General features: G+C 41.2%; 2 protein-coding genes across 5 annotated transcripts in view; both read left to right on the top strand.

The window, feature by feature from the left end:
• LOC138968626 (WD repeat-containing protein 7-like) overlaps positions 1 to 7,389 on the top strand; it is a 48,445-nt gene extending 41,056 nt beyond the window's left edge. For all 4 annotated transcript variants that reach the window (XM_070341227.1, XM_070341239.1, XM_070341233.1 and 1 more), the window contains 4 exons: positions 3,861 to 3,943; positions 4,457 to 4,559; positions 4,817 to 4,921; positions 5,268 to 7,389. In XM_070341227.1, coding sequence (XP_070197328.1) covers positions 3,861 to 3,943; positions 4,457 to 4,559; positions 4,817 to 4,921; positions 5,268 to 5,453 — 477 coding nt within the window. In that variant the 3' untranslated portion in view covers positions 5,454 to 7,389. The remainder of the gene's footprint in view (positions 1 to 3,860; positions 3,944 to 4,456; positions 4,560 to 4,816; positions 4,922 to 5,267) is intronic.
• A 462-nt stretch (positions 7,390 to 7,851) lies between these two features.
• On the top strand, positions 7,852 to 20,325 carry LOC138968658 (centromere protein L-like). The gene is made up of 11 exons (XM_070341254.1): positions 7,852 to 8,474; positions 9,252 to 9,329; positions 10,230 to 10,354; positions 11,665 to 11,749; positions 12,368 to 12,415; positions 12,909 to 13,075; positions 13,561 to 13,648; positions 14,027 to 14,138; positions 15,893 to 15,995; positions 16,877 to 16,936; positions 17,373 to 20,325. Exons 1-11 carry the CDS (start codon positions 8,369 to 8,371, stop codon positions 17,457 to 17,459), a joined length of 1,059 nt encoding a protein of 352 aa, XP_070197355.1. The 5' UTR covers positions 7,852 to 8,368; the 3' UTR covers positions 17,460 to 20,325.
• The last annotated feature ends 3,523 nt before the right edge of the window (positions 20,326 to 23,848 follow it).

The following is a 23,848-nucleotide window of genomic DNA, read 5'->3' on the forward strand; positions in this document are numbered from 1 at the left end:
AGGACAGTCAGTTCCTTGACTACACTCTGAAGGGGGTGAAACAGTCTCAGCCTTCTAAACAGAAGCAGGCTCAGACATCGTCTAACCCCAAGCCAGCTCAGAAGCGGCAGGCTTCGCCGGCCGCTCGTGGTGGGAAGAAGAGGACGGCATCGGGGAGGGGGCGTGGCGGCTCTGGAAGTAAGCCACACCCCCAATGAAGCGCTCCCGATCTCACCTCCCTCCCGCCCTCCACCTTGGTGATGGCGGGAGGCCCCTCCCGGGCACTTTCTCGTTGGATGTCGGTAGTAGACAGCCAATGGATTGTGGGAGTGGTGAGTTCGGGCTTCCGTCTACTCTGGCGGGAGGAAAAGGCGCCTCTTACCCGAGTGCCTCCGCGGTTCAAGCCCCCCTTCTCGCAGGAAGCACGTTCCGTCTTGCAGTCGGAAATTGCCTCCCTGGAGCAGAAGGGCGCGGTGGAGAGAGTTCGGGTCCACAGCTCCCTGGGATTTTACGGGCGTCTGGTCGCTGTTCCCAAAGCATCAGGAGGATGGCGTCCCGTGTTGGATTTATCTCTCCTCAATACTTTCTTGAGGGAGATAAAATTCAAGATGGAGACGCCAGCCTCTGTCCGAGACTCTCTCCGCCCAGGAGACTGGGTGACCTCGATCGATCTCACGGACGCATACTTTCACATTCTTATGCATCCGACCGACCGGAAATGGCTTCGTTTCCGGTGGGGAGATCAGATCTACCAGTTTCGCGCACTCCCTTTCGGGCTGTCTCTCGCACCGTGGATTTTCACCATGGTGGTGAGACAGGTCTGTGCACTGGTGAGGTCCCAGGGTATCCGTCTGCGGGCTTATCTGGACGACTGGCTCATCATGAACCAGTCCCAGAGCGGCTGTTCGCAGGATACCCTGACGGTTCTTCGAGAATCCAACTGGTTGGGGTTCTCGATCAACCGGGTAAAGTCGGAGCTGACCCCGTCACAGACATTCACTTATCTGGGGATGTCTTTCGACACGGTCGCTTGGACTGTCCAGCCTTCTCAGAGAAGGGTGGACAAGCTCCAAGCTCAGATTCGCTCCACTTTACCTCTCCTGATGGCTTCCATCCGCTCGCTCGCCTCCATCTTGGGGCAGATGGAGTCTATGGCTCTTCTGGTTTCACTGGGCCGGGTCCACAAATGTCCGCTTCAGTTCGCGCTGAAGCCGTTTGTGGACTCTCCTCTGGTGGACTGGGACGCCCTCATCCCTTTGCAGGGATGGTTCCGGTCTGCGACCCTTCCGTGGTTGCACACGGAGTGGGTCTGCAGAGGTGTTCCGATCGTCGTGCCCCTCCCCGACCTGGACCTCTTTACAGATGCGTCCAGGGAGGGTTGGGGGGCACATACAGATCTTCAGACTCCTCCCTTTCCGTTACTCAGCCGAGTAATCCGGAAAGCGGAGATGGAGGAGCCGGCCCTTCTTCTTCTGGTCGCTCCTCTGTGGCCGTCGCAGGTCTGGTTTCCAGATCTTCTTCGGCTTGCCCAAGGGCCCCCCATTCCTCTCGCACTCGTGCGAGGGGAACTAGTGCAGCCCCGAACAGGCATTCCACACGAGGAGCCCAGTCTTCTGAAGCTTCACGTGTGGAAGTTGTTCGGGACTCGCTGAAGCGCTCTGGGGCGTCGTCTTTGACTCTGGACTTGGTGGCTCGCTCGCATAGAGCGTCCACCTCTTCAGTTTATGCTTCCCACTGGAAGGCATGGACTGCCTGGTGTTCAGCTAGAGGGGTGAGTTCGGTGGCTCCGCGCTCTATTCAGGTCGCTAACCACCTCTCTTTCATGTCTTCACAGGGCGCCTCAGTCTCCTCGTTGAGGGTCCGGCGCTCCGCTATCTCGGCGACTCTTCAGCAGATTGGTCGTTCTGTTCGAGTCGGGGGCGTTATAGCTGCAGTCATTAAAGGGGCTGCTCTTAAGGAAGCTAAAGCTCGTTTGCCCGCTCCCAAGTGGGACTTGTTTTTAATCCTGGAATTCCTTCGTTCTGCGGATTTTGAGCCTTTAAGCGAGGCCAGTCTGTTCAATGTCACTCGCAAAGCGCTGTTTCTCCTTTTGTTGGCTACGGCCCGACGGGGTAGCGAGGTCCACGCCCTGTCGGGTCAGCCTGGAGATATCTCCTTTGAGCCGGACGGTTCCGCATCTTTGCGTTTCCGGCCTGATTTCCTGGCCAAGAATCAGTCTCCGGGGCAGGCCTCTCCGCTGGTTAGAGTTAAGGCTCTGACCAGCGCGTTGGCCCCGGGTGACCCCGATTCGGTCAATTGCCCTGTGAGGGCACTTCGTCTGTACTTAGCCCGGACTCAGCCGATTCGGTCTAGTTCTCAGAAGTTGTTGTTTATCTCTCTCCTTACTAGGCGCGAGAAAGATTTGTCGAAGGTAACGTTGGCCCGGTGGGTGTCCTCGCTCATCAAGCAGGCTTATGAGTGGAGGCGCACAAAGAGGGGGGGGGTTATGCCCTCCTTGCCACTTGACTCGGCCCGAGCCCATGAGACGAGGGCGTGGGCATCCTCTCTGGCAGTTCTGCGCTCCAGACGTCTAGAGGAGGTGCTGACAACTGCGTATTGGCGTTCCGAAGATGTTTTCATAAACTTTTATCTTCGGGACGTCACAGCTCTTCGACAGGATGGCTCCAGAGGCCTTCCAGCGCTCATAGCAGCAGGCCAGTTCCTGTCCAGAACTTGATGGTGAGTTTTGATTCATTTCTAGCCCACCGCCTTGTTGATGTTATCTGCTAATGTGATTCGGAGTAAGAATATGATATTAAATGGAAAATTTCCTAAATAAATTATCATTTAATTAATATACTTACCCGAATCACATACTGTATTCCCTCCCACCTGCCCCGCTTATGGTTTTAAGATTTTTTAAAGCCGTATGATAATAGGCACGTGTTCCTAGAGGAAGTGACGTGGCATACACCCGTATGGGAGGTAACTCCCGGTGTACTGGCCCATTACCAAAGCTACTTTCACTTTCGTTTTGGTGATGGGGTTGCTTCCCTTTAAATTCTTTAGCCGGGTAAGCGTTTTTCAGTGATAAGCATCTCAGGTGACTCAATGCTAATGTGATTCGGGTAAGTATATTAATTAAATGATAATTTATTTAGGAAATTTTCCAATTTCCTGGCACTGGAGAGAATAACAATCATTGAAACGAACATAACTCTTACTTACTCTTGTTGCACATGTCATATTCATTTAGAGCGCTTACGTCCCTTTGTTTCTCAGATCTTCCAATAGAGCTGAGTGCCTCATTAGATTAAGATTGTCATCAGAGAAATAAAAAAGACCCAAGACTACAGAGAGCCGAGTGTAATATTTGGAGACAGCCTTTGTGTTGTACTTGCCCAGTATATATATATAGACAGTCCCAAATGTTTTAGAAATATTGCTTGAACAGAGAGCACTGGCATTCATCCTCTATTCACAGTCTTTCTTGTGTGAAGGCTGTGTCAGAATGAGAACAGGAACACACTTTCTGTTCTACATAATACATACAGTGTAACCCCCTTTTGAGACCTCCAAAAATCAGAGAAAATTGACGTTGCAAGCCCCTGGAGCAAATTTTTGATTAGTGCTTTTGTGAACAAGAAACAATTGACAAGTGGCTCTATCCCATCTCCCCCCCTTTCCCCGTCGCGATATAACCTTCGTGGTTGAAAACGACGTTAAACACCAAATAAAGAAAGAAAGAAAGAACAGAGAAAATTGGGTCTTAAAAAGGAGGGAGTCTTTAATTTGGGGTCTTAAAAGGGGGTTCCACTGTACTAGCTAGGGAAATCTGGTGATGAGGGCTTTATTTTCTTGGTGTACATTATTCTTGATGCTTCATCTGCCTTGTCGTTCAGGTGATGGACATCACGATGCACTGCCTGGACCTCAACCAGCTGAAGATCAGGGGATTGCAGGACCTCTTCCCAGCCATCTGCAGGTGGGTGCCACACTTTCTCACACACTTTCTGTCAGCTGTGTCCTCAGATTTGGCAGAGACACATTTTGCTCATTCAAAGACCATCCCCGAAAGTGGCATATGGCTGTCAAGATGGCGGGGTAAAAACGGTCATGTAAGTAAAATCCCACTCGTGCAAAAAGCTTTGGTGTACGTGGGAGTTTCAACCCATGAACGCAGAAGAAAAGGAAGAAGCTCGGTCAAATTCTTCTTTTCTTTCTCAGTCAACTGCAAGAAAGCATTTAATTGAAACACAAGAATGGACACATATTGTGGATTGCTGTTTTGGCAAAAGTGTTTGGAAAATCACCAATTACAATTCTGTGTCCTTGCAAATGTTGCATTATTTCTGTCAGTGTGTGCATGAATTCAACAGAATGTTCCCCGGTGTTATATATTGTGTTGGCTAGACTGAATTTCATGTTGTGGATGTTTTTTCTTGGATACTGTGGTCCTTCTCTTTTTATCATAAATCTTCGTTTTGTTTTTTTGCAGGTTCAGCATGGTGTCTTTCTGCACTAACACCAAGCGAATCTGGGTGGGAGCCAAGAGTGGAGGACTGGCTCTGTACGAAATGAAACAACACACCAAGTGTCAGGTATGCTTGTAGGACTTGTTCAACCATACGTTTACATGTGTGCGTGTATGTTCTTGTCTGTGTTTTTACTTGAGAGTAGAACACTTGATGGAAAGAAAGATAAAGCAAGAGGAGATGGATGGTGAATGTATTATTTACAACTGCAACCAACAATAAATTGTAGGAAGAAGGGAGCAGTTTGGATCGAAATAAGAAACTCCTGAGCATGATTACTGAGCAAATTGTCTAATCAGTGAGGATTCCTTGCATGCTTACAGATGATTCAGGCACACCACGGTCCAGTGATTGCAGTAGCGGTCAGCCCAGATGGCAAGTTTGTGGGCACCTTTTCACACTTGGACCAGAGAATCAAATTCTTCCAGGTGAGCAACACCTTTGAGTCTAAAAAGGGAAAGAAAATTATGGCTCGGAAGAAGTGTTTGTACATGTTACAAGAGCATTTGTATGTGATGCTGCTTCGGTCTTTCCATCGGTGAGTTTGGTGCCAAATGAAGTGTGAATTCAACATTTAGACAGTTTGCAATTTTTCAGAATCTCAATTGAATACAGAGCAAGCTTCACGTTGAACTGTCCCTTATGTCAGAGTTCTCCTTCGATCATCAGATTAGTTTTCTCTTGAGAGTTTAGAGATGTGATGGTTAACAATGAATGTGGGGATCGGCAAATAATGTCTACAAAGTATTTACTTTTACCCTTTCTTGTCTACAGACTGCATCATCATCCATCTTCAGCATTGGGTCCCAGCAGACAAAGTGTGTGCGGCAATACACCACCAAGGAGATCACTGTCGGCCCTCTCACCAACATTCTCAAGCTGGTTCGTCTCGTCTGGATCGACAACCGCACTGTTGTTATGCTTACTGTTGACGGGTCGGAGACCAAATTTTCTGTGTGAATAAATTTGCTTTTCATGAAAAAACTGCTGTTGAAACATGACTGGAAGCATGAAGTGAATGCAAGTTCTAGAAATTTCACCAGGCTTCAGTCTCGTTAAAATCCTGTTAGGCTGACTCTGTGATATGTACCTTTGATGAACTTGAACTTCAGTGGAAGGGATAAAATGCTTGCTTTCAAGCTAGAAACATAAGGCTGTAGGAATGTCAGGGTCATTGGTTTAACTCTGCTCTGGACAGAAAGATAATACGGACATACATGTTAGTGTTTCAGAAACGCTAGCTCTATGAATTAATGTATGATGAAGTGTTTTGAATACCTCAGCTGTGTTGCTAGAAAATATCCACCCATGAACTCAAAGTGGATTGAAAATTGTATAGAAGGCAGTATTCTGTGTGAAATATTTACTTTCTGCAAAGAAAAGAAATTGTAGTACATTGTACATGTACTAGATTTATTAGTCCATTATGTAGAGCACTGAACTTTGTGACAGTGTGCATAATTAAATGCAAGTACTCATTGTAAAATGTTGCTAAGATTACTGACTGTGCAGACGAAAACATTGTTAAAAAAAAAGTGGTTTTGATTGTGATATCTCTTTATCAGGTGTAACAGAGCATGTCATGTACTAGTCACAATGTGCATGCTGATTTTCCAGTTTCATGAATCATTACAGCTTTCACCCAGCGCTTGTAACTTTACTTGTATCATTCCATAGAAAAGTAGTGAATTTTATGTGTGTGTAGAGGTGCTATATTCTGTCTGTGGGTGTACTGTTATGAGTGCTGGAATTCTTTTTGTTTCTTGATTGTTAAGAATGCTCTCTGGGATTATATAGAAGCAAAAGTAAAATCAGAGTAAAATTCTTGCATAGACTGATAGCCTTTATTCATTGGCGTAAATTGAGCGCAGCAATTAAGTAGGTTTTATGGAAATATTAATATTGCAGAATTTGTCGGTTCAATGTTCCAACGTAGTTTTAAAATTGTAGGATATTTTTCTGGCTCTGCACAGTTTGTAGAGCACTCAGTTTTTGTGTATATTTGTGAACTGTCTGCTTTGTGCCACTTCCTACAACAAGTTAAATTATATTAAGTTTGTCCTCTGACTTCTTAAGCATCAGAAGCATTTATTCACCATGACATCAATCATGGTTGTGGCTTTTCAGCTTGTTTAAGATTCTCTGAACTGTCAACACAGATTATTGGTACATAATCATTTTTTACTTACTAATTATACTTACAGCTCGTTATGCTGGTTGGTATGTAGTGCAGCAACAAAGGTATTATCATTTCTATCTTGTTGGAAATGTTAAAAAATTAAAAAAAGAGAAAAATGTTTCAGCAAAACACACAACCGTTAAACCTTTTTGAACCCTCAACCCTGCTTTCGCCACCCACCTACCGAGTCCCCCAGCCGTCCTCTCAGTAATCAGTTGCTGACCCTTCTTTCCATCCTCCTCATTTCTAACAAACGCCCCTCCACCTTGCGCTGTCCTCGTGTACACTGCATTTCAGGGATAAAACATTTCCCTTTTCTGTTCATTCCCAAATTTATGCTCTCTGATTATTTCAGAGGGAGTAATAGCTAGTGGAACACTAGTTCAGAAGAAAGATAGCAGAAGAACTGTTTGACTCTGAGAAGATGATGTTATGCATCAAGCCATGATCAAATGTTTGTGATATGAGATGTAAAATATAACCGTTGTTTTTGTTGGTGTATTGTAATTTAATGAGGAAGCGTGTTTGCATTGTGGAAAATGATCTTTTTGTGGAGTTTAAGGTTGGGAACTGCTATATTAATATAGTGTGTGTTTTAAGTGTGTGTGTGTGTGTGTTTTGTTAATATGCGGAGAGGGTATTTGAGAGAAGTGCAAGGAACAAATATTGATTATGAAGATATGCAGAATGTCTTCTGTGAATAAAAAGTATGAATTATATCAGTTTTAAGTGTGTGTGTGTGGGTGTGTGCACACATGCGAGGGTGCATGCGTGCATGTGTGTATGCGTGTGAACACTGATGAATACATATCAAAAGGGTGTATTGGCTATTGCCAAATATTATTTAGAAAGGAATGGTCAGCTTGGGGAATGGTGCAGAAGTAGAGCCGCCTGGCGTCGATTTAAAAAGTTGGTTTGGAATTTAAACTCGCTCATTCAGGGTCTTTGGTTTGTATTTTTCTATTCGTTAAGATTCCGGTAATAAGACGGCCCTAGCTTTTGTGACATGAATTAATCAGCAATTCACTTAATGATATCATTTGGCACCACATTAAACACTCAAAAATCTGCTTTAAATAAAAATGAAACAATTGAATCCATAAATCTAAACGAATTCTGTAATAATAATAAAGACCACTCCACATGGGAATGTACACCGTCTGTGAACGGAAGTTTTGAATTTCAAAATGGCGGGTCTTCCAAAATATCGGCGGACAGCAACGTCACAAAACCACTGATCCCAGCCATCTATCGATGTTGTCTCTCAAGCAACTTTGTCGAAGTTATCATATTTTGACCGTGTATCTTATGGGATTTTGTGATTCCTCGTTAAAATATGTGTGTACACATCAGTGATAGGATCATAGTCATACTCATAGTCATACAGTCCAGAGATCTGTAGCAGTGTTGCTGCTTGTGTCTACCAATAGGCTACAACCCATCCAAATCAGGATTTCAGACGATATTGACTTTTGAACAACCTGACTTTGTCGTATTGAGGACCACTCTTGCATGTGGGTGTTTTTACAGCGTCGATCAGAATTCCTGTTAATCTACGAGTCACATTTTCTCTTGATAGTGACTAAGTGAGACAAGACAGAAGCACTTCAGACACAAAGACTGTGACTGTGTGAGACTGAGAGTGAGACACACTATACTGACTCCGCAAGTGCGTGCTTCCTTATACCACTATGCCATGGAGACACCAAGAACAACTCCATCTACTTCTTTGGCACTCTGCTACACAAGTCCAAGACGTACATGTCCGTATCGGCGCACTCCTCGCCAACGCAGATTAGCAGGTATTTTGTTTTACTCACTTAGTTTTACTTTTACTCTTTTTAGTTTTACTACACAGTACATTCAAATCACCAACGGATTCAGTAATAATAATACTAATAGTAATAGACTTCATAATTCACATGCATATGTATATATTATATATATATGTACATGTGTCATGTATGTGATGTATGATAGTAGTTAGTACTCATGGAAGGTAGAACACTGTGAGTAAGCATGAGATTGAGATTCAGTTAAATAATTTATTAAATAAGTTAGTCAACTGCGAGCATGAAAAGATATCAACTATTTAGGCAACCCAATACTAGTAGTAGTAGTAGTACTTAGTATTTAATATTAATAAATATTATCAGAATGCAGTAGTATATTTTAATTTGTTGTTATGTAATTTGCAATATGATCACAGACGGCACAGTGCCACTACCAGTACCCAGACGTGCACCAGGAGCCCATAAGATTTCGTCATATTTTGTACGCATGAGATTGTCTAAAATACGATCAGTGGGACAAAAAATACAACGAGAAAAATTCCTTTGTCAGTAATGAGTAAACATTAAAAAAAGCATTTGTTTTAAAATGAACTGGTAAACTTAATTAACGATGCGACGGACGCGTGTGAAGCAGGAGTGGATCATGGATGTTAAAATGCTGTGTGGAGTACGCTCATTTTTCCGACAATACACCAAGTTTGTTTGAGAATACTCCAAGTGAAAAACAGGGGTTCCCAGATCTGAGTATCAGTACCTTGATTGAAGACAATACGGTTGTGTTTGCAGGTCCCAAGCTATCAACGTCACCTGTGTCATCAGGAAGGTTACGGCGTTCACCTGTTACCCAGAATGTTGAAAAACCAGGTAAGCAAAACTACTATTGTAAGTTACCAGTTTACTATTAAACTAATTACTAGAACTTAAAGAGCCTCCATTGTATGAAAACGATAAAATGTATTAATTCAGCAGAAAAAAATCAAAATTCATGCATGCACAGTGATATCATTTTGCAGCTGGCTGTTTATTTCGGATAAAAAAAAAGTTACTGTCATTTTAACACAATAAGTTGAATAACACTAACAGTGCTACCAAACTCTTTGATGGTGGAGGAATCTTGACAGTGACACCAAGGACTGCCTCAAACTTCTGATTATTACGTACGTGTAAGTCTAAGTGTAGTGGTGTCTTTAGTTACAGTTACAGACATATTTTGCACTGTGAGCTGAATATTTATAAATTATATATACCGTACTTTCCGGGTGACAAGGCGCTTCGTTATACAAGACACACCCCCTTCTTTTTAAAAAAAATTGTAATCCAGTCACCCATTGGACGCAGGGGGCCGATAGGGCGCACCAAAATGACCCAGTTTTTGCCATGAGAGGTGGTTCCCCTGTCATATCTGAGAGAGGAAACACTTCCTGCACCGGGGTCAGTGACCGGTCAGTGACCGACTTTAACAGAGTGGAAATCTGTGTGTGCGGCCAGATCAAAGGCAGGGCAGTACCCAGTAGCTGAAACATGCATTATCACAAGTTGTTTGACTGGTACTCAAGCGGTCTCTTTGATTTTTTTCGTATTTCATACACGGATTAGGCGCTTCGTTATACAAGACACAGGGGTCGAACTCGAGGAAAAAAGTCGCGCCTTATGACCCGGAAAGTACGGTAGATCTTTCTTTGTCTGAAATGTGGGCACCATACAACTTGATATTTTGGCATTTGTTATCATCTGAAAACTGTTTGACGAATTGTACTGTCACAGGTGCATTGCCGGGACTGACGAACAAGACGTGGCAGGTGTTATACCTGTCTCCCCTCTACAAGTTCTCCACACAGCCTCAGGCTCTCAAACAGTATGGGAGGTCGCTAGCCACCTTTTTAGTTCAGGTCTGTACTGCTTGTGCCTTGTAAGTTTCAGTATTGCTTGCCTTGAATAATGTTCAAGATATTCAACTTGAAGAAAGGAGTTTGATTGCTTTTGCTTTGCAAGTTTTAGTATTGCTTACCTTGAATAATGTTTAAACGGTTTAACTTGAGAGAAAAAAAGTTGGTAACTAAAACTGACCAAATTTGTCCAACATTGCTCTCACTGAAATAATTTGACTCTTAGTCTTAGTCTGATTGGTCTTCTTTTTTTATGTTTTGTGCCCAATTGCAATAATTGTTCTATTGTGTGTAGTGGGGTTTTTTTCATTTCTAAGAGAGTTGGAAATTTTTTAGCAGAGCCGTCTGTAAAGTCTAAAATGAGTAGGATGTGACTTGTTTCTATTCTATGCCAAAAAGTGTTGTAATCTATTAGGCCAAAAAGAAAACTATGTCTGTTTCCGGTAACCCGACCGACCCTATTTTTAAGCGCCGACCCTAAAGTTTTTTTTCGCTTTTCGCACACACACAAAAAAACAAAAACAAAAATGAAGTCAAGTATACTTTATTTAGTTTAAATATATCTAGGTCAAAAACATGTGCTAAATAATTGTAAGTAAACTAAGGAAGCGTTTAAAGAAAACACGTAAAAAGACGTTAACAAAACGTAAGAAAAAGGTTTAAAGGTCCTTTTCTACATTTTTATACCGAAATCGCCATTTGACCATTAAAATGCAGTCTATTATCTACAAATATCAACAATACACCCCCTTTCGATCAGGAAAGACGAAGCCAGTGTAGCTGTTTGAAAATTCATTGTAGTATTCCAGCGTAGTACTCATAGTAGGATATCCTTATTTGGAAAATGCCAAGCGCAAAACTCCTCTCAAATCCCGTGCATTTCGTGCGTTTAAAAAAAAGCGTGGACAGCGCTCCAGTGTCAAACTGTTGCTGCACTTTTTTAGGCGTGGCTATAAGCACAGTGACATGAATTTGATTGGTCAGTATTTTTAGGCAAAGCACATGTTCTCAGCAAACAGAAAACAAAATATTGGAAGCGTGAGTCACGCTACCCAAAAATAAAATCTTTTTTTACATATATTTTTTTTTCTATAACTTTTTTCCCCATGGTTCATTCATCATTTGACATAATTTTGTATCGAAATCTAACCATAAGATTATTGAAAAAAAGCAAAAATGTAGACGACCACCTTTAATAAAAAATATTTAAAAAAAATTAAAAAGACCGACTGACCCTATTTTTTTCGGCGATGTTACCGGAAACAGACATATTTTTCTTTTTGGCCTTAGCAAACATCTATTGTGTGTTTCAGGAAGCTGACAAGGAGATAGCAGTGGATAATGGATGTACCAAACAGTGTGTGTTCAGCGTCTATGAAGGCTTGAGGGTCAATGCTGGTGCAGTTTTGGTTTATATTTTTTATTCATCAATGTTGTCTGTTTTTCTGCTATTTCTCAGTTTCTGCTCTGTGCTCTTCCTTCCTTTTCATCTTCTTTCATTTTTTTGTTGTTCCAAGCTAAGATCTCCCATTTCAGTCATTTTTGCAACTATATCCAGTTGTGTGCTGCAAACATATATTTTTGTTATTACTATTAGGCCTAAAAAGAAGTGTTTTCGGTGCCCGACCGACCCATTTTTTTTCCTGACCCTCCGAATTAATTTTTTTTTTTTAAATAATTAAAAATGACAAATCTTCATTTTGGAGACCTTACAAAGAAAGCTACTTATCAATCATATCATGGGGACACAGCTCGCACGAGTTACAGCCAATAAGCTGCCACATGCCCCTGGATAAGAAATAAAGACTAATAAAAACATCAAAACAAACAAAAAAGTTACTGACCCAGCAACCCCAGTTTGCTTGGCATTGTCACCTAAAAGAATCTTTTTCTTTGGGGCCTTACTGTTTGACAGTTTGGGCTTGTACTGATTCATTCAAGTGAAGGTTTAAAAGAAAGGTATAAAAATAATGCATATTTTAAAGTGCATTGTAATTTGTGGAGATATTTTTTCAGCTGATCCAGAGGCCATCCAGATTTTGGTGACAACCAAAGCAACAAATGGTTAGTATATTTTGTGTAATTTTATTTTATAATTGTCCGTCAGGAGAAATGTAACCCATAATAGGATTGCAGCTACCTCAGGCTTGTAGCAACACTGGCCTGAGAGTGAGACTGACTAAATCTTGTGAATTATCAGTGATTTACAATCCAGCTATTAGGTGCAAAACACTGCACATTTGTATTACACGAGACACCTGTTCATGAAGAGTGAGCTCAGAAATTTACATAACATTAGCAGTGAGTGTAGTTAAAACCAGATTACAAAATTTGTTGTACATGTGTATAACTGCAAAGAATTTTCCCCCCTGTGCCCAAGCTTGTATGTCAAATAATCAAATCTTTTTGATCAACTTCTTTGCATAGTGTTGTGGCTTATAAGAGAGAGTCAATTTTTGTTGTTGAAAAGTTGAAAATTTAAATTGAAGTCTACTTCATTAGAAGTAGACAACGCTTATCCTTTGATTTCAACACTGATTATTATATATCTGGGCAGGGAACAAAAAGACCAATGGCGGCCAAGTTCTTCTAACAGCCGTCTTGTGTGGCATTGATCTGGAATCAAACCCTTGCACAGGGCTGAAGAAGCACTTCACTTACTACCCCATTCTGCTGGTCAAGTCAAGGGTCACTCTCTCTGCACTTCTCAAATCATGGCTGCAGGTACAGTAGATAAATGCATACTTGTATCAATATAGTCCAGAATTATGATTGATTGACTGATCGAATGATTGGTTATTCTTGTGCAGCTAATGTAAAATATACAGAATGGCCAGGAACTGGAAAAAGTGTTCATGTTGTTTGCATATTATTTCTTTAAAGTCTGGTTTGATGTATCTACATTGTTTAATATGGAGGTTTTTTGGAAAGGTAACCTGAGTTTAGACAGTGAAGCCACCTTGAGGGGGGTTGTGTGGGGAGAGGGGGGGGTAAATGGTGGGTATCAGAGAGGGGGAGCAGATGGTTAAGTGCATACTTTGTGTGTGTGTGTGGGAGTGAGTGTGTGTATGTGCTTTCGGCGGAAGCATGAGTGCTGTTTAACATAATGTAAGATTTTTAGCTGAGAACTTAAGACTAAGAGTCAGTTAATAAGACAGTCTCTGCTGTGAGAAGATCAGCATTATGACAAGTGTATACTTTTGTTTCAGCGTCACTTTGATTGTCGTATCTCTCCTTTGATGCCCACGTCTATGGATCTTGCCTGGATGGTTGCCATGTGGAGTGGAACGCTAGCAGGTACCGTACTACAGTGTGTGTTCGTGTATGAGCATGTTTGTGTTTGAGTGTGTCTGCTACCAGTGTGTCTGTGTCTATCTGTCTCAGTGTCTGCATGCATGCATGTTGTATGTGGCATTCCAGCTCTTTTTGCATGTTTATCAGCTTCTGGATTTAGATTTTACAGGCAGGCAGGGTGTGCCGAAGAAAATTTTCCATTCTTATGTAATATTTTAATGGAAAATAGAGTGCTGTTATTGTTATTGTTATTGTTATCCTAAAAGTTGTAGCTGTAGATTTTTTAGCGTTTGGACATGGAAAACGTAAGCAAAAAGACTGTTAAGCGTAAGCGTGATTTCATTTGATGCAGTTTGAACTTGAAGGTGGTGTATGTTACAGAGAGAAAGAACAAGCCAGTGGAGTTGCTGTACTCTGTGCCAGAGGAGTGTGAAGGTCTCAGTCGCATCACTTACACCATTAACGCTGAAGACTGCAAAACCTTGTGGGACAGGTCTGTTTGTTAGCGTCCGTCTTCTTCTTTACTGTTTTTGCTTGCTTGGGTTTGCTTTACTCCTGTTAACACATTTGTGATTATAATTAATTAGTTATAAATCCAGTTTTACCTATTTCTGGTTATTAATTACGAAGTGTTGTGTCCCATTATTACATTTCTTTGGGTTGTTGTTTTTATTGTGTATTTTATTCAAATTCATGTAACCCCAGTTTTTCAAAAAAATAAATATAGCCCCGACTTGCCTTGCTTGGTTGGGTTTGCCTTAATTCATTTTATTTATCTTGTATCCTTTGTAAATTTATGTAGTCTTTAAAAAAAAAAAGTCTGCGAATTTATCTTGTTTGGGTGTTGGTGGGGATGGATTGTTTTTGGTTTGACTAAGCTTGCCCGTTTTCTTTCTTCGACATTCTATTGACCGTTTTGTTCTGCGCCCAAGGCTGAGTTGCGCAGAATAACTGTATTTGGTGCTAATGTATATATATACATGTATATATATTTTTTTTTTTTTTTTCCCCCCGTCTTTACACCTGTTCCTTGTCCCGTTGTGCTCTCACACCGCCCCGTCCCTGCACTCACTGCTCCAACCACCTCTGAATTTCGTTCCGCTGCCAGACTTGTCGATTTTACAGACGCTCCAGTGGGGGATGTCGGGTCGCTGCGGTAGGCTACCCTCGGAAGATGACACTGCACTTCTGCTGAGTCACTTCGACGGTGTTCAGTAGTGGGTCTGTCCCGAGCTAACGGACGCAGCCCACTACCTACTATGCCCCCTACTAACGACATTGACTTTTAAGTCGCGGAGCCAGACTGAGTGAGCGTCCCCTCCAGAGAGCAGACCCCCACCACGTCCCACCGTCGACCCCCCAGAACGTCACACGTTGAAGACTGACAGCAGAACTACTATTCAGGGAAGGATCGAACAGGAACACTGAGAGCTCCGGGCATGAAGGGCCACAAGAGCAAGGACAATTTATATTTTGGATGATTAATGAGATGAGGATGATTATAATGATGATGCTTTGGATTTCCAATTTGGTTTGAGACTACGTGACAGGACAGCACTCTACGCTTACTGTCATAATATATCCTGGCGTCAACCAGGCCTGAGAACTGCCGCACCTGCGGTGTTGGTCAGGTATACAGAACCTGAACACCCTCAAAGTCGCATTCGTTAAGTGAATGACACTCGGCTGTGTGATCCCAGCCTTCCCATAGGAACCATAGCACTTCCACTCTGGGTAGGAGCCGACCGTAGCCCGAAAAACCCACATGACCCTGATGGGATTCGAACCCACGACCTCCCGGCCCGCAGCCCGATGCGCTAACCACTGCGCTATGGGGGCTGGTCTAATGTATATATTTGACTTTGAGTTAGTTAGGGATTTCATTTATGTATTTATTTCGTCTGATTGTGGCCAGCTATCGGTTAAACCTATCCCCTACCTTCTCCCATGCAGTTCCCATGACATGGGAAGTAACTCCGTCAATTTCTAACTTTAAAAAATCGTTGCAAAGTAACCACAGCAAGGTTTTATTTACAGTTAACACTCAAATCTTGCAGGTAGCGGGTAAAAAGGATACATATATATATATATGCGTCATATTGCATTGAAGGTGATATGAAATCAAAATTGAAAGTGTGTAGCATGATGTATAGCGGGCATTTTGGGGTGTATAGATACATTTGGCTTCTCTAACGGGCAATATTGGGTGCTCTATGTTAATATAATTGAGGTGGTTTTTTATTACAGCATTCGTTCAAAGGGCAGTGACGATTTCACAGGCGAAGAGGTTGGGGCTTTTGTCAAAAGTCTGGAAGAACATTTCTATGAGTGCTTCAAAGTCAAACTCTGGGTGTGTACCTGTCTTCTTCCTTTCTTTCTCTTTTTTAAATTTTATTTTTTTTAAATGTTATTTCATCTTTTTTGAATCCATGAGAGAAAAAATCCACAGAAGGATATATTTTTTGTATCATACATATTGCCAACAGTTTCAAGTGGGGTCACACTTCCTTGTCTGAGCATGTAGGTTAAAGCCATATGTACTCGATGACTATACACGCTAATTGCTTTACCAACAGCTGGAGACAGACTAAATTAAGTTCCCTGCAAAATATTGTGGTCTAGGACCCCTTAAATGTTGAGATATTTGAATTTTCATTTTGATCTGGATCGTCCCATTTATAGATTTGGCAACACATGTAACGTTGATGCAAGGGAGAGAACACCGCGGCTTTGTTGACATCCTCACTTTTTCAGAGGCTAGAACAAGCTGTAATGCATGTATTATGGTCCGCGCATGGTGACGTATCGTCATTATATGGTCTTATGGTGCGTTTGACATCGATTGTGGGCAAACTACACTTTGTAAACACGGGAGTGCGTTAGTATGCCTTTAAGTAACAGAGTGATTCCTGTGAAATTATTGTGAGAAAGGGGTGGAGGAGTGTTTACATCTTATTTGAAAATTGCTTATGAAGAATACTTTTCAAATTTGCACAAGAAACTGCTTAAAATGCTAGTATTTCATGTAGAAGAAAAAAAGTGCCCTGCCTCCACAGCACACACACAGTATTATAATATTGCAAGCATGCACATGTACATCAGCTTCCAGATTTGCAAGGTTTTCTGCAAAATACAGTATGAGGCCCTAGGTATCACTTATACTTAGCAGTTTTGACATTTTTACAGTTATGATATTTCATTTTATTTGTTTGCATTTATCTGTTCATATAGAAAATGGAGTTGAGGAGAGTTGGGACCCCTCTGGCTTACATTGGTGATGGAAAAGTGAAGGTAAGGATTACTGTTTTAGCAGCCTGCATCAGCAGTTTGATTTGCTCTGAATTAAGACAGAATGTGGCAGCCTGAAACGTTTAAGTTTGAAAATAGTTACATATTTGCTCAACTTTTAGCCTTTAAAAATACGAATACCGTGGGTCATATTTATGGGGGAACAGGATAACAGTGAAGAAGATGATGTAAAATGGCTTGATCAATGCTCGTCTCACGTGTGACAGGTAGAGAGAGAGAGAGAGAGAGTGTGTCAGGGGCAGAGAGGTGGGGGAGGGGGGGGGGAGGGAGGGGGGTTATCTGTGAGTTAGAAATACAGTACTATGTGTTTCAAAGAACAAGGCAGTGATAATAATCATGAATCATGGAAAGGTTTTTTATTTATTTATTTATTTATTGCATTACATGTATTCTGAGATTTACATTTTTCTTTCTACAGATTTTCTCCCCAGAAAATGCATGGCAAGTACTGAGACTTTTGTCAGAGCTGGCTCTGGAGCAGTTTCAGCTTTTAGCAACTACATGAGTGTCATGCATTGAATGCATCTGCTTGAACACCTTTATTCCCTATTTTTTGAAGTTTTATCTGCTGTCATCCACCAACTCAAAAGAATACATGTATTGATCTTGCTCTTAGAAAGTTGAAACAGACAGACGTTTCAAAATCAGGAATAATAAAACCCACTGAAGTTCATCTGTTGGAATGTAACATATTAGAGTCATAGACAAAAACATTCATGGTTTCTGTTTGTCTATGACTGATCATTCCAGTCACTAACCTTTTTTGTTGTTACATTGAGTCAAGTTTTAACATAGACCAAGAATAGAGGGTGGAGGTGTGTGTATGTGTAGAGCGATTCAGAGAAAACTACTGGACCGATCTTCCTGTAACTTTCTTTCATTTGTTTTATCAAATGTCTTTGATGACGTCATACATGGTTTTTAGTAAAAGTTGAGGTGGCCCTGTCATGACCTCATCTTTCAACCAATTTGATTGAAATTTTGGTCAAGCAATCTTTGACTCGGTCCGAACTATGGGATTGCATTTCAGCTTGGAAGCTGAAAAATAGATTGATTAATTTGCTCATTAGATTTGTCATTAAAATCAAATTTTCACCAACAGATTTAGAAATTATTGTTTTGTATTCCTCATCTTCTCCTGAATTCAAAAAGATACGTCAGGTTTACTCTGAAAATGTGCTCAAAATTAAAGAAAATAGGTAAAGTAAGTACTATGTTCGTATGCTTCGCGGAGACGAGTGTGATCCGTCTCGGTCTTAAAGTATGGCTAGCCGAGAGACTCTAAATGTAGTCTCGACGATGACTGGTTTTCAGTGTTGATCTTTTGGTTTGAAGCCGACAGATTGACTACCGGTAAATGTTTTTATATCACTCCACGCGACTTGCTTTTATTCTTGTTTTTAAATAAAATACAGATTTGAAACAGTCGATTTTTAAACATGGCATAGCAGGTTCAACTTTGTTGGTAGCATTTTGATGTGTTAGTTCTTATGTACTTCTGGTGTGCATGTAGAATAATTGATTCTGTACAAAATGTCTGTAGCTGTGTAATGAATTCTAGTATAATGATACTTCTCAGTTCTCAGTCTTGGAAGTTTTAGCTTGTATACTACACAATATATACAACCATGAAACTGTAACATATAGCATATTTTGTACCGTTCTGTTATGAACTGATGAGAAATGTGTCGGGTTTTAATGACGAAACTTATTTAGCTTCTTGATTAACATCATATGGTTTAAACTTCTGAAGACCTGGATGAAATATTTTTTTATTGCATCACATATTTTAATCAGGATTAGAGTAAGAGTATTTATTTTAGCATTTTAGTGCAGGTCCATTTTACCATGGTTGAGGGCTGTAAGTGTATTGCACATGGAATTCACTTTCTAATCACAGGTCATTTTAATTTTGAAGAAACGAGTCAGTGATAGTTACTCTTTGAAAGCAATGTGCAATGTTTTTTTTTAAATGGGATATAAAATCAAAACGAGATACGAAGGCTGAAAGCTTGTTTTCGGGGATGTAGACTGACTATTTGTTTTTCTTCAACTTGTATGATTTTTAACTTTAAAAGCTTGTTATGTTTTAAGCTGATGTGCTTTGTTTTATACATGTGTGTAATCAAGTTATTGCTTTTGTAGTGCTGCCTGTGCTTTGTGGTTTTGTTGCACTGTTTGCTATGCTAACTTGGTTTTTCTGCCCCCCAGAACTAGTGTCTATTTGGGACATGACATGGTTATATGCCAGGACACTGTTTCTAAAACGGCCTTGCTTTTTAAGCTTGTTGAAAATTGGACAAGAATTAAGGGGGAAAGGTTTGTTGTTAAAATGTTAAACAATTTTGCCTAGAACTGCTAGAATGGGTCTCTTATCTGGTGTGTGTGTGTGTGTGTGTGTGTGTGTGTGTGTGTGTGTGTGTGTGTGTGTGTGTGTTTGATTGTGTTTGATTGTGTTGATCATGATGGAGATCTAAATTGTTCATTGTTATTTATTATATTCTGTATCCGGCTTTTTGACTCACATGCGAAGCAAAAGTGAGTCTATGTACTCACCCGAGTCGTCCGTCCGTCCGTCCGTCCGTCCGGACGTCCGTCCGTCCGTCCGTCCGGAAAACTTTAACGTTGGATATTTCTTGGACACTATTCAGTCTATCAGTATCAAATTTGGCAAGATGGTGTATGATGACAAGACCCCAAAAAACATACATAGCATCTTGACCTTGCTTCAAGGTCAAGGTCGCAGGGGCCATAAATGTTGTCTAAAAAACAGCTATTTTTCACATTTTTCACATTTTCTCTGAGGTTTTTGAGATTGAATACCTCACCTATATATGATATATAGGGCAAAGTAAACCCCATCTTTTGATACCAGTTTGGTTTACCTTGCTTCAAGGTCAAGGTCACAGGAGCTCTTCAAAGTTGGATTGTATACATATTTTGAAGTGACCTTGACCCTGAACTATGGAAGATAACTGTTTCAAACTTAAAAATTATGTGGGGCACATGTTATGCTTTCATCATGAGACACATTTGGTCACATATGATCAAGGTCAAGGTCACTTTGACCCTTATGAAATGTGACCAAAATAAGGTAGTGAACCACTAAAAGTGACCATATCTCATGGTAGAAAGAACCAATAAGCACCATTGTACTTCCTATGTCTTGAATTAACAGCTTTGTGTTCCATGCTAGGTTTAGTTATTTGACCTTGACCCTGAAGGTCAAGGTCATGTAAAGGTCAAGGTCAAGCATGTGAGTCGTATGGGCTTTGCCCTTCTTGTTTTTCATTGTATTGCGCACAGAACATGTTGGCAGCGATAAGTTTTATCACTCATCTATCCTATCTTCACCAGCGTTGTATTCATTAAATAAATTTAAAAAAAAGAAGAGCTTGCTTTTCTGCGTTCTTATATTGTTTTGTTTAACTGTTATGAACTTGTGTATGTTTGATTTGCAAATATTTCTCAGAATGAAACTTGTATTGACTATGTGAGAAAAACACACACACACACACACACTCACACTCACTCACTCACTCACTCACTCACTCACTCCTTCACTCACTCACTCACTCACATGCACTCACACACACATACACACACACGCACTCACACACACACACACACACACACACTCACACACACTCACACTCGCACACACTCAAACACAAGCACAAACTTAAAATACACACACACTTTTCATTTATCTCCTCAGCTGGACGCTGTTCCTCAATCTCAAGATGGCGAGAGTCCAATTCTGGCATTGGCTTTGACCCCTGGACGTATCCACACACAAATCAGAGCATTTGCATTTTTCAGGCAATCCAAATCGCAGCACGAAAGCAAAAAAAAAAAAAAAATAAAGTTTATAGGTGAGAGGAACAAAATAGTGTTTCTCTTTACATGCACAATTTTGACCCTCCACCACGGAATGAGTCGCATGTCACCTTTGCATGATTTTCATATTTTTACATTTTCCTAAAGAGTTTTTTATGCTCTATCCAGTGGTGAAAACCGTTTTAGAAAAGAGCGAAAACTTTTTGAGTTATAAGCCTGTGACTAAGGTGACCCTCACACTGTTACCAGACACTCCCCGGACTTATATTAAACCTAGCGCAGAACCGCGCGAGGTGACATGCGACTCATTTCGTGGTGGAGGGTCACAATTTATCTTTCACCAGAGTGGGTTAAATTCATATTTACAAGGCCAAATGCTTTAGCTTCGGGTGGCGTGACCCCCAGACCCCGCCAGGGGACCTACACGGCCCCCTGGACCCCGGCGTTATTTATTTCCTTGAAACTTATTCTTGCTTGAATGAATTGCCTAATTTTTGTCTTGTTGGCCTCCCTCTCCTTTGTAATTGTAACTACTAGTTTCTGCAGTAAGTACAGAGAGAGGTGAGGTAGATAGATTACTTTTTTTAATTTACACATTCTGGGCTTTTCTTAAACCCCAAGATTGCCGCGCCCCAAGTGAAATCATGATTGAGAGGAAGGACAAGAGGGAATACATATAGAGGAAGCGAACCTGTGAGAACTGAACATGATGTTACCTTAATTGTTTTATGGAAATGGCCCAGGAGCCAACCTTTGTTTTCGTTCAGATGTTTAATGTAGGTACCGTAAACTACCTTGCAAGCGCCCACGTCTCTTATGTATCAATTTAATAATAATAATAATAATGCAAACTTTTATAGCGCTATTCTAGAAAAATGTCTACTCTTAGCGCTTTACAATACATACATCGACCAAGCATACTATACACGCACAGGCAAAGAAACCGACCAAACATAACCAACAAACTATACATGCACAGGCAAAGAAAACGACCAAACATACAATACACGCACAGGCAAAGATAACGACCAAACATAAGCAAACATACTATGACCAAACATAACCAACATACTATACGCGCGCAGGCAAAGAGAACAATCAGCACATGTAATAATTACTGACAACTAATTTCACTTAAAAGTAGGTTGTGGGGGTTTACTTGGAACTTGACCCTGCGCAGGATCAGTTCCTCGTGCGAAATAGGGGTATTTTATCATTTTTGTATGACAATGTTGATTGGATGGGTTTCTCTGCTGAAACGTCTAACCTCTATGTCTCTTTCTCTGTGACACACACGTGTGTGTGTGTGTGTGTGTGTGTGTGTGTGTGTGTGTGTGCCTTGCGAGAATGAAACCTTGAAATTTACCATTTAATGCCTTTGTGTCATGGTTTTGATCAAATGCTCATATATGAAATGAAAACTGAAAATGATGACTCAAGATCTGCTTCGTATAACCGTAGTCAACAGCGCGAATTTCTTAGCAGAAATAACTACCTTGTTCAAAATGAAATGTCAATTAGTTCTTTGTTTTGATCGAAGTCAGCTGGCAAAAACGGGAGGCATGAACCTCTTAAACCTCAGATGTATCTCCCAAATTTTCATTGTTTTGGCATGGCTATCCGGAGACTGCAGTGAAAAAAATATGAACTCAACTGGATAACTGCATCGCAGCATATCTTGTCATTATTCACTCGCACATTTGCGTATTGCGTGCGGAGTTTTGCAAAAAAAAATGTAGAACACATCTTTTTTTCCCTGACTATGTTGATCCAAATATGGGACGTGGGCGTTTATAAGGCACTACCCTAAACACAGTTTTTGACCCAAAGTAGGGGGTGGACTGACGTTCGCTCAATACTGGGCGCTTACAAGGTACTTTACGGTACACACATTTTGATATGCTTCTGCCTAAAATACTTCAAACTTTGTATAATTCACGAACAAGACCGTGGACGCCTACTTTATAAATCAGACGGCCTATTCGGGAAAACTGGGAAAATACGTGGCGTAGTTAAGAACGTCAATGCACAATGCCAAGATTGATTTCAATTTAAAATCCCTGGACTTGTAATTGTGAATTCCAACGGTGTGAAAAGCTGCAACAATGGTGATTGATCTGTCTGTGAGAAGGCCAGCGGCAGCACCCGGGATGGCGCTAGAAGCGGACGACCTCGTGTGACTACTGCTCGCCAGGACCGGGTCATCTACCGTCAGCACCTGCGCCAACCGTTCCTCCCGGCTACAGAAACCTCCAGGAACACCGTCAACCGCCTGGTGCGCTCCATGAGAGACAGATGTCAGGCCCTTGTCAACGCCAATGGGGGACACACGCGTTACTGAGCCTGGCGACGAGAACTTTCTTTCGGTAACGTTGTTTTGTTAGTGACAATCAAAGAACATTGCCCCAAGATGCTTTGTACCAATTTTCGTGAAATTCGTTCGATTATATCTCGTCAAAATGAAATGCCAAAGAATGAGATTAAATTTCTTAATCTTGCGTTTCTTTTGGAGTTCAGTATATTGTACGGTACTGCACTCTAGTCTATCGTTTTGTATGTATGTATTGTGTGTTCTATAATATTCTAGCATGTGCTCTATTCTATTCAGTTCCATTTATTTGTTTGGCGCTCAAGCCAGGCGTCTTTCTCCGGTCAGTGATCTATGTCTGAAAATTTAAATTAAATGACGAACATCATAGTAAAAAGCTTTGAAGCTGAGTCTAGTTGGTTCGAATATGACATTCCCGCTGATAGCTTCGCAACGAATTTGTAAGTAAGTAGCTATGCTGGTTCGCCCAAATGTTGCTGACTGCCTTTGGAAACTACTCATATTTTTCTTTTCATTCGGTAAAATCAAATCTGTTGTGAACTTTGATGTATTGTAGGGTATGTATTCCAAAACACAGTAGGCTACTGTAAGCTCTGATGCATTCTTTGAGACTTGGTCTTGTGCCGAACTCTGATGTATTGCATTCGAAGACAACTCATTCTTGTGAACTCTGATGTTATACACTGTATTGTATTTCATTTTGACTCAACGCAGACGTACAAACT

Source organism: Littorina saxatilis, linkage group LG1 (assembly GCF_037325665.1).
Source record: "Littorina saxatilis isolate snail1 linkage group LG1, US_GU_Lsax_2.0, whole genome shotgun sequence".
In the NCBI taxonomy this organism is placed as follows: domain Eukaryota; kingdom Metazoa; phylum Mollusca; class Gastropoda; order Littorinimorpha; family Littorinidae; genus Littorina; species Littorina saxatilis.

Excerpts from the sequence above, each read along its gene's own strand:
- LOC138968658 (XM_070341254.1), top strand. The coding sequence starts at position 8,369 with ATGGAGACACCAAGAACAACTCCATCTACTTCTTTGGCACTCTGCTAC. Across the intron at positions 9,330-10,229 it reads CCAGAATGTTGAAAAACCAG|GTGCATTGCCGGGACTGACG; the intron begins GTAAGCAAAACT and ends GTACTGTCACAG. Across the intron at positions 10,355-11,664 it reads TAGCCACCTTTTTAGTTCAG|GAAGCTGACAAGGAGATAGC; the intron begins GTCTGTACTGCT and ends TGTGTGTTTCAG.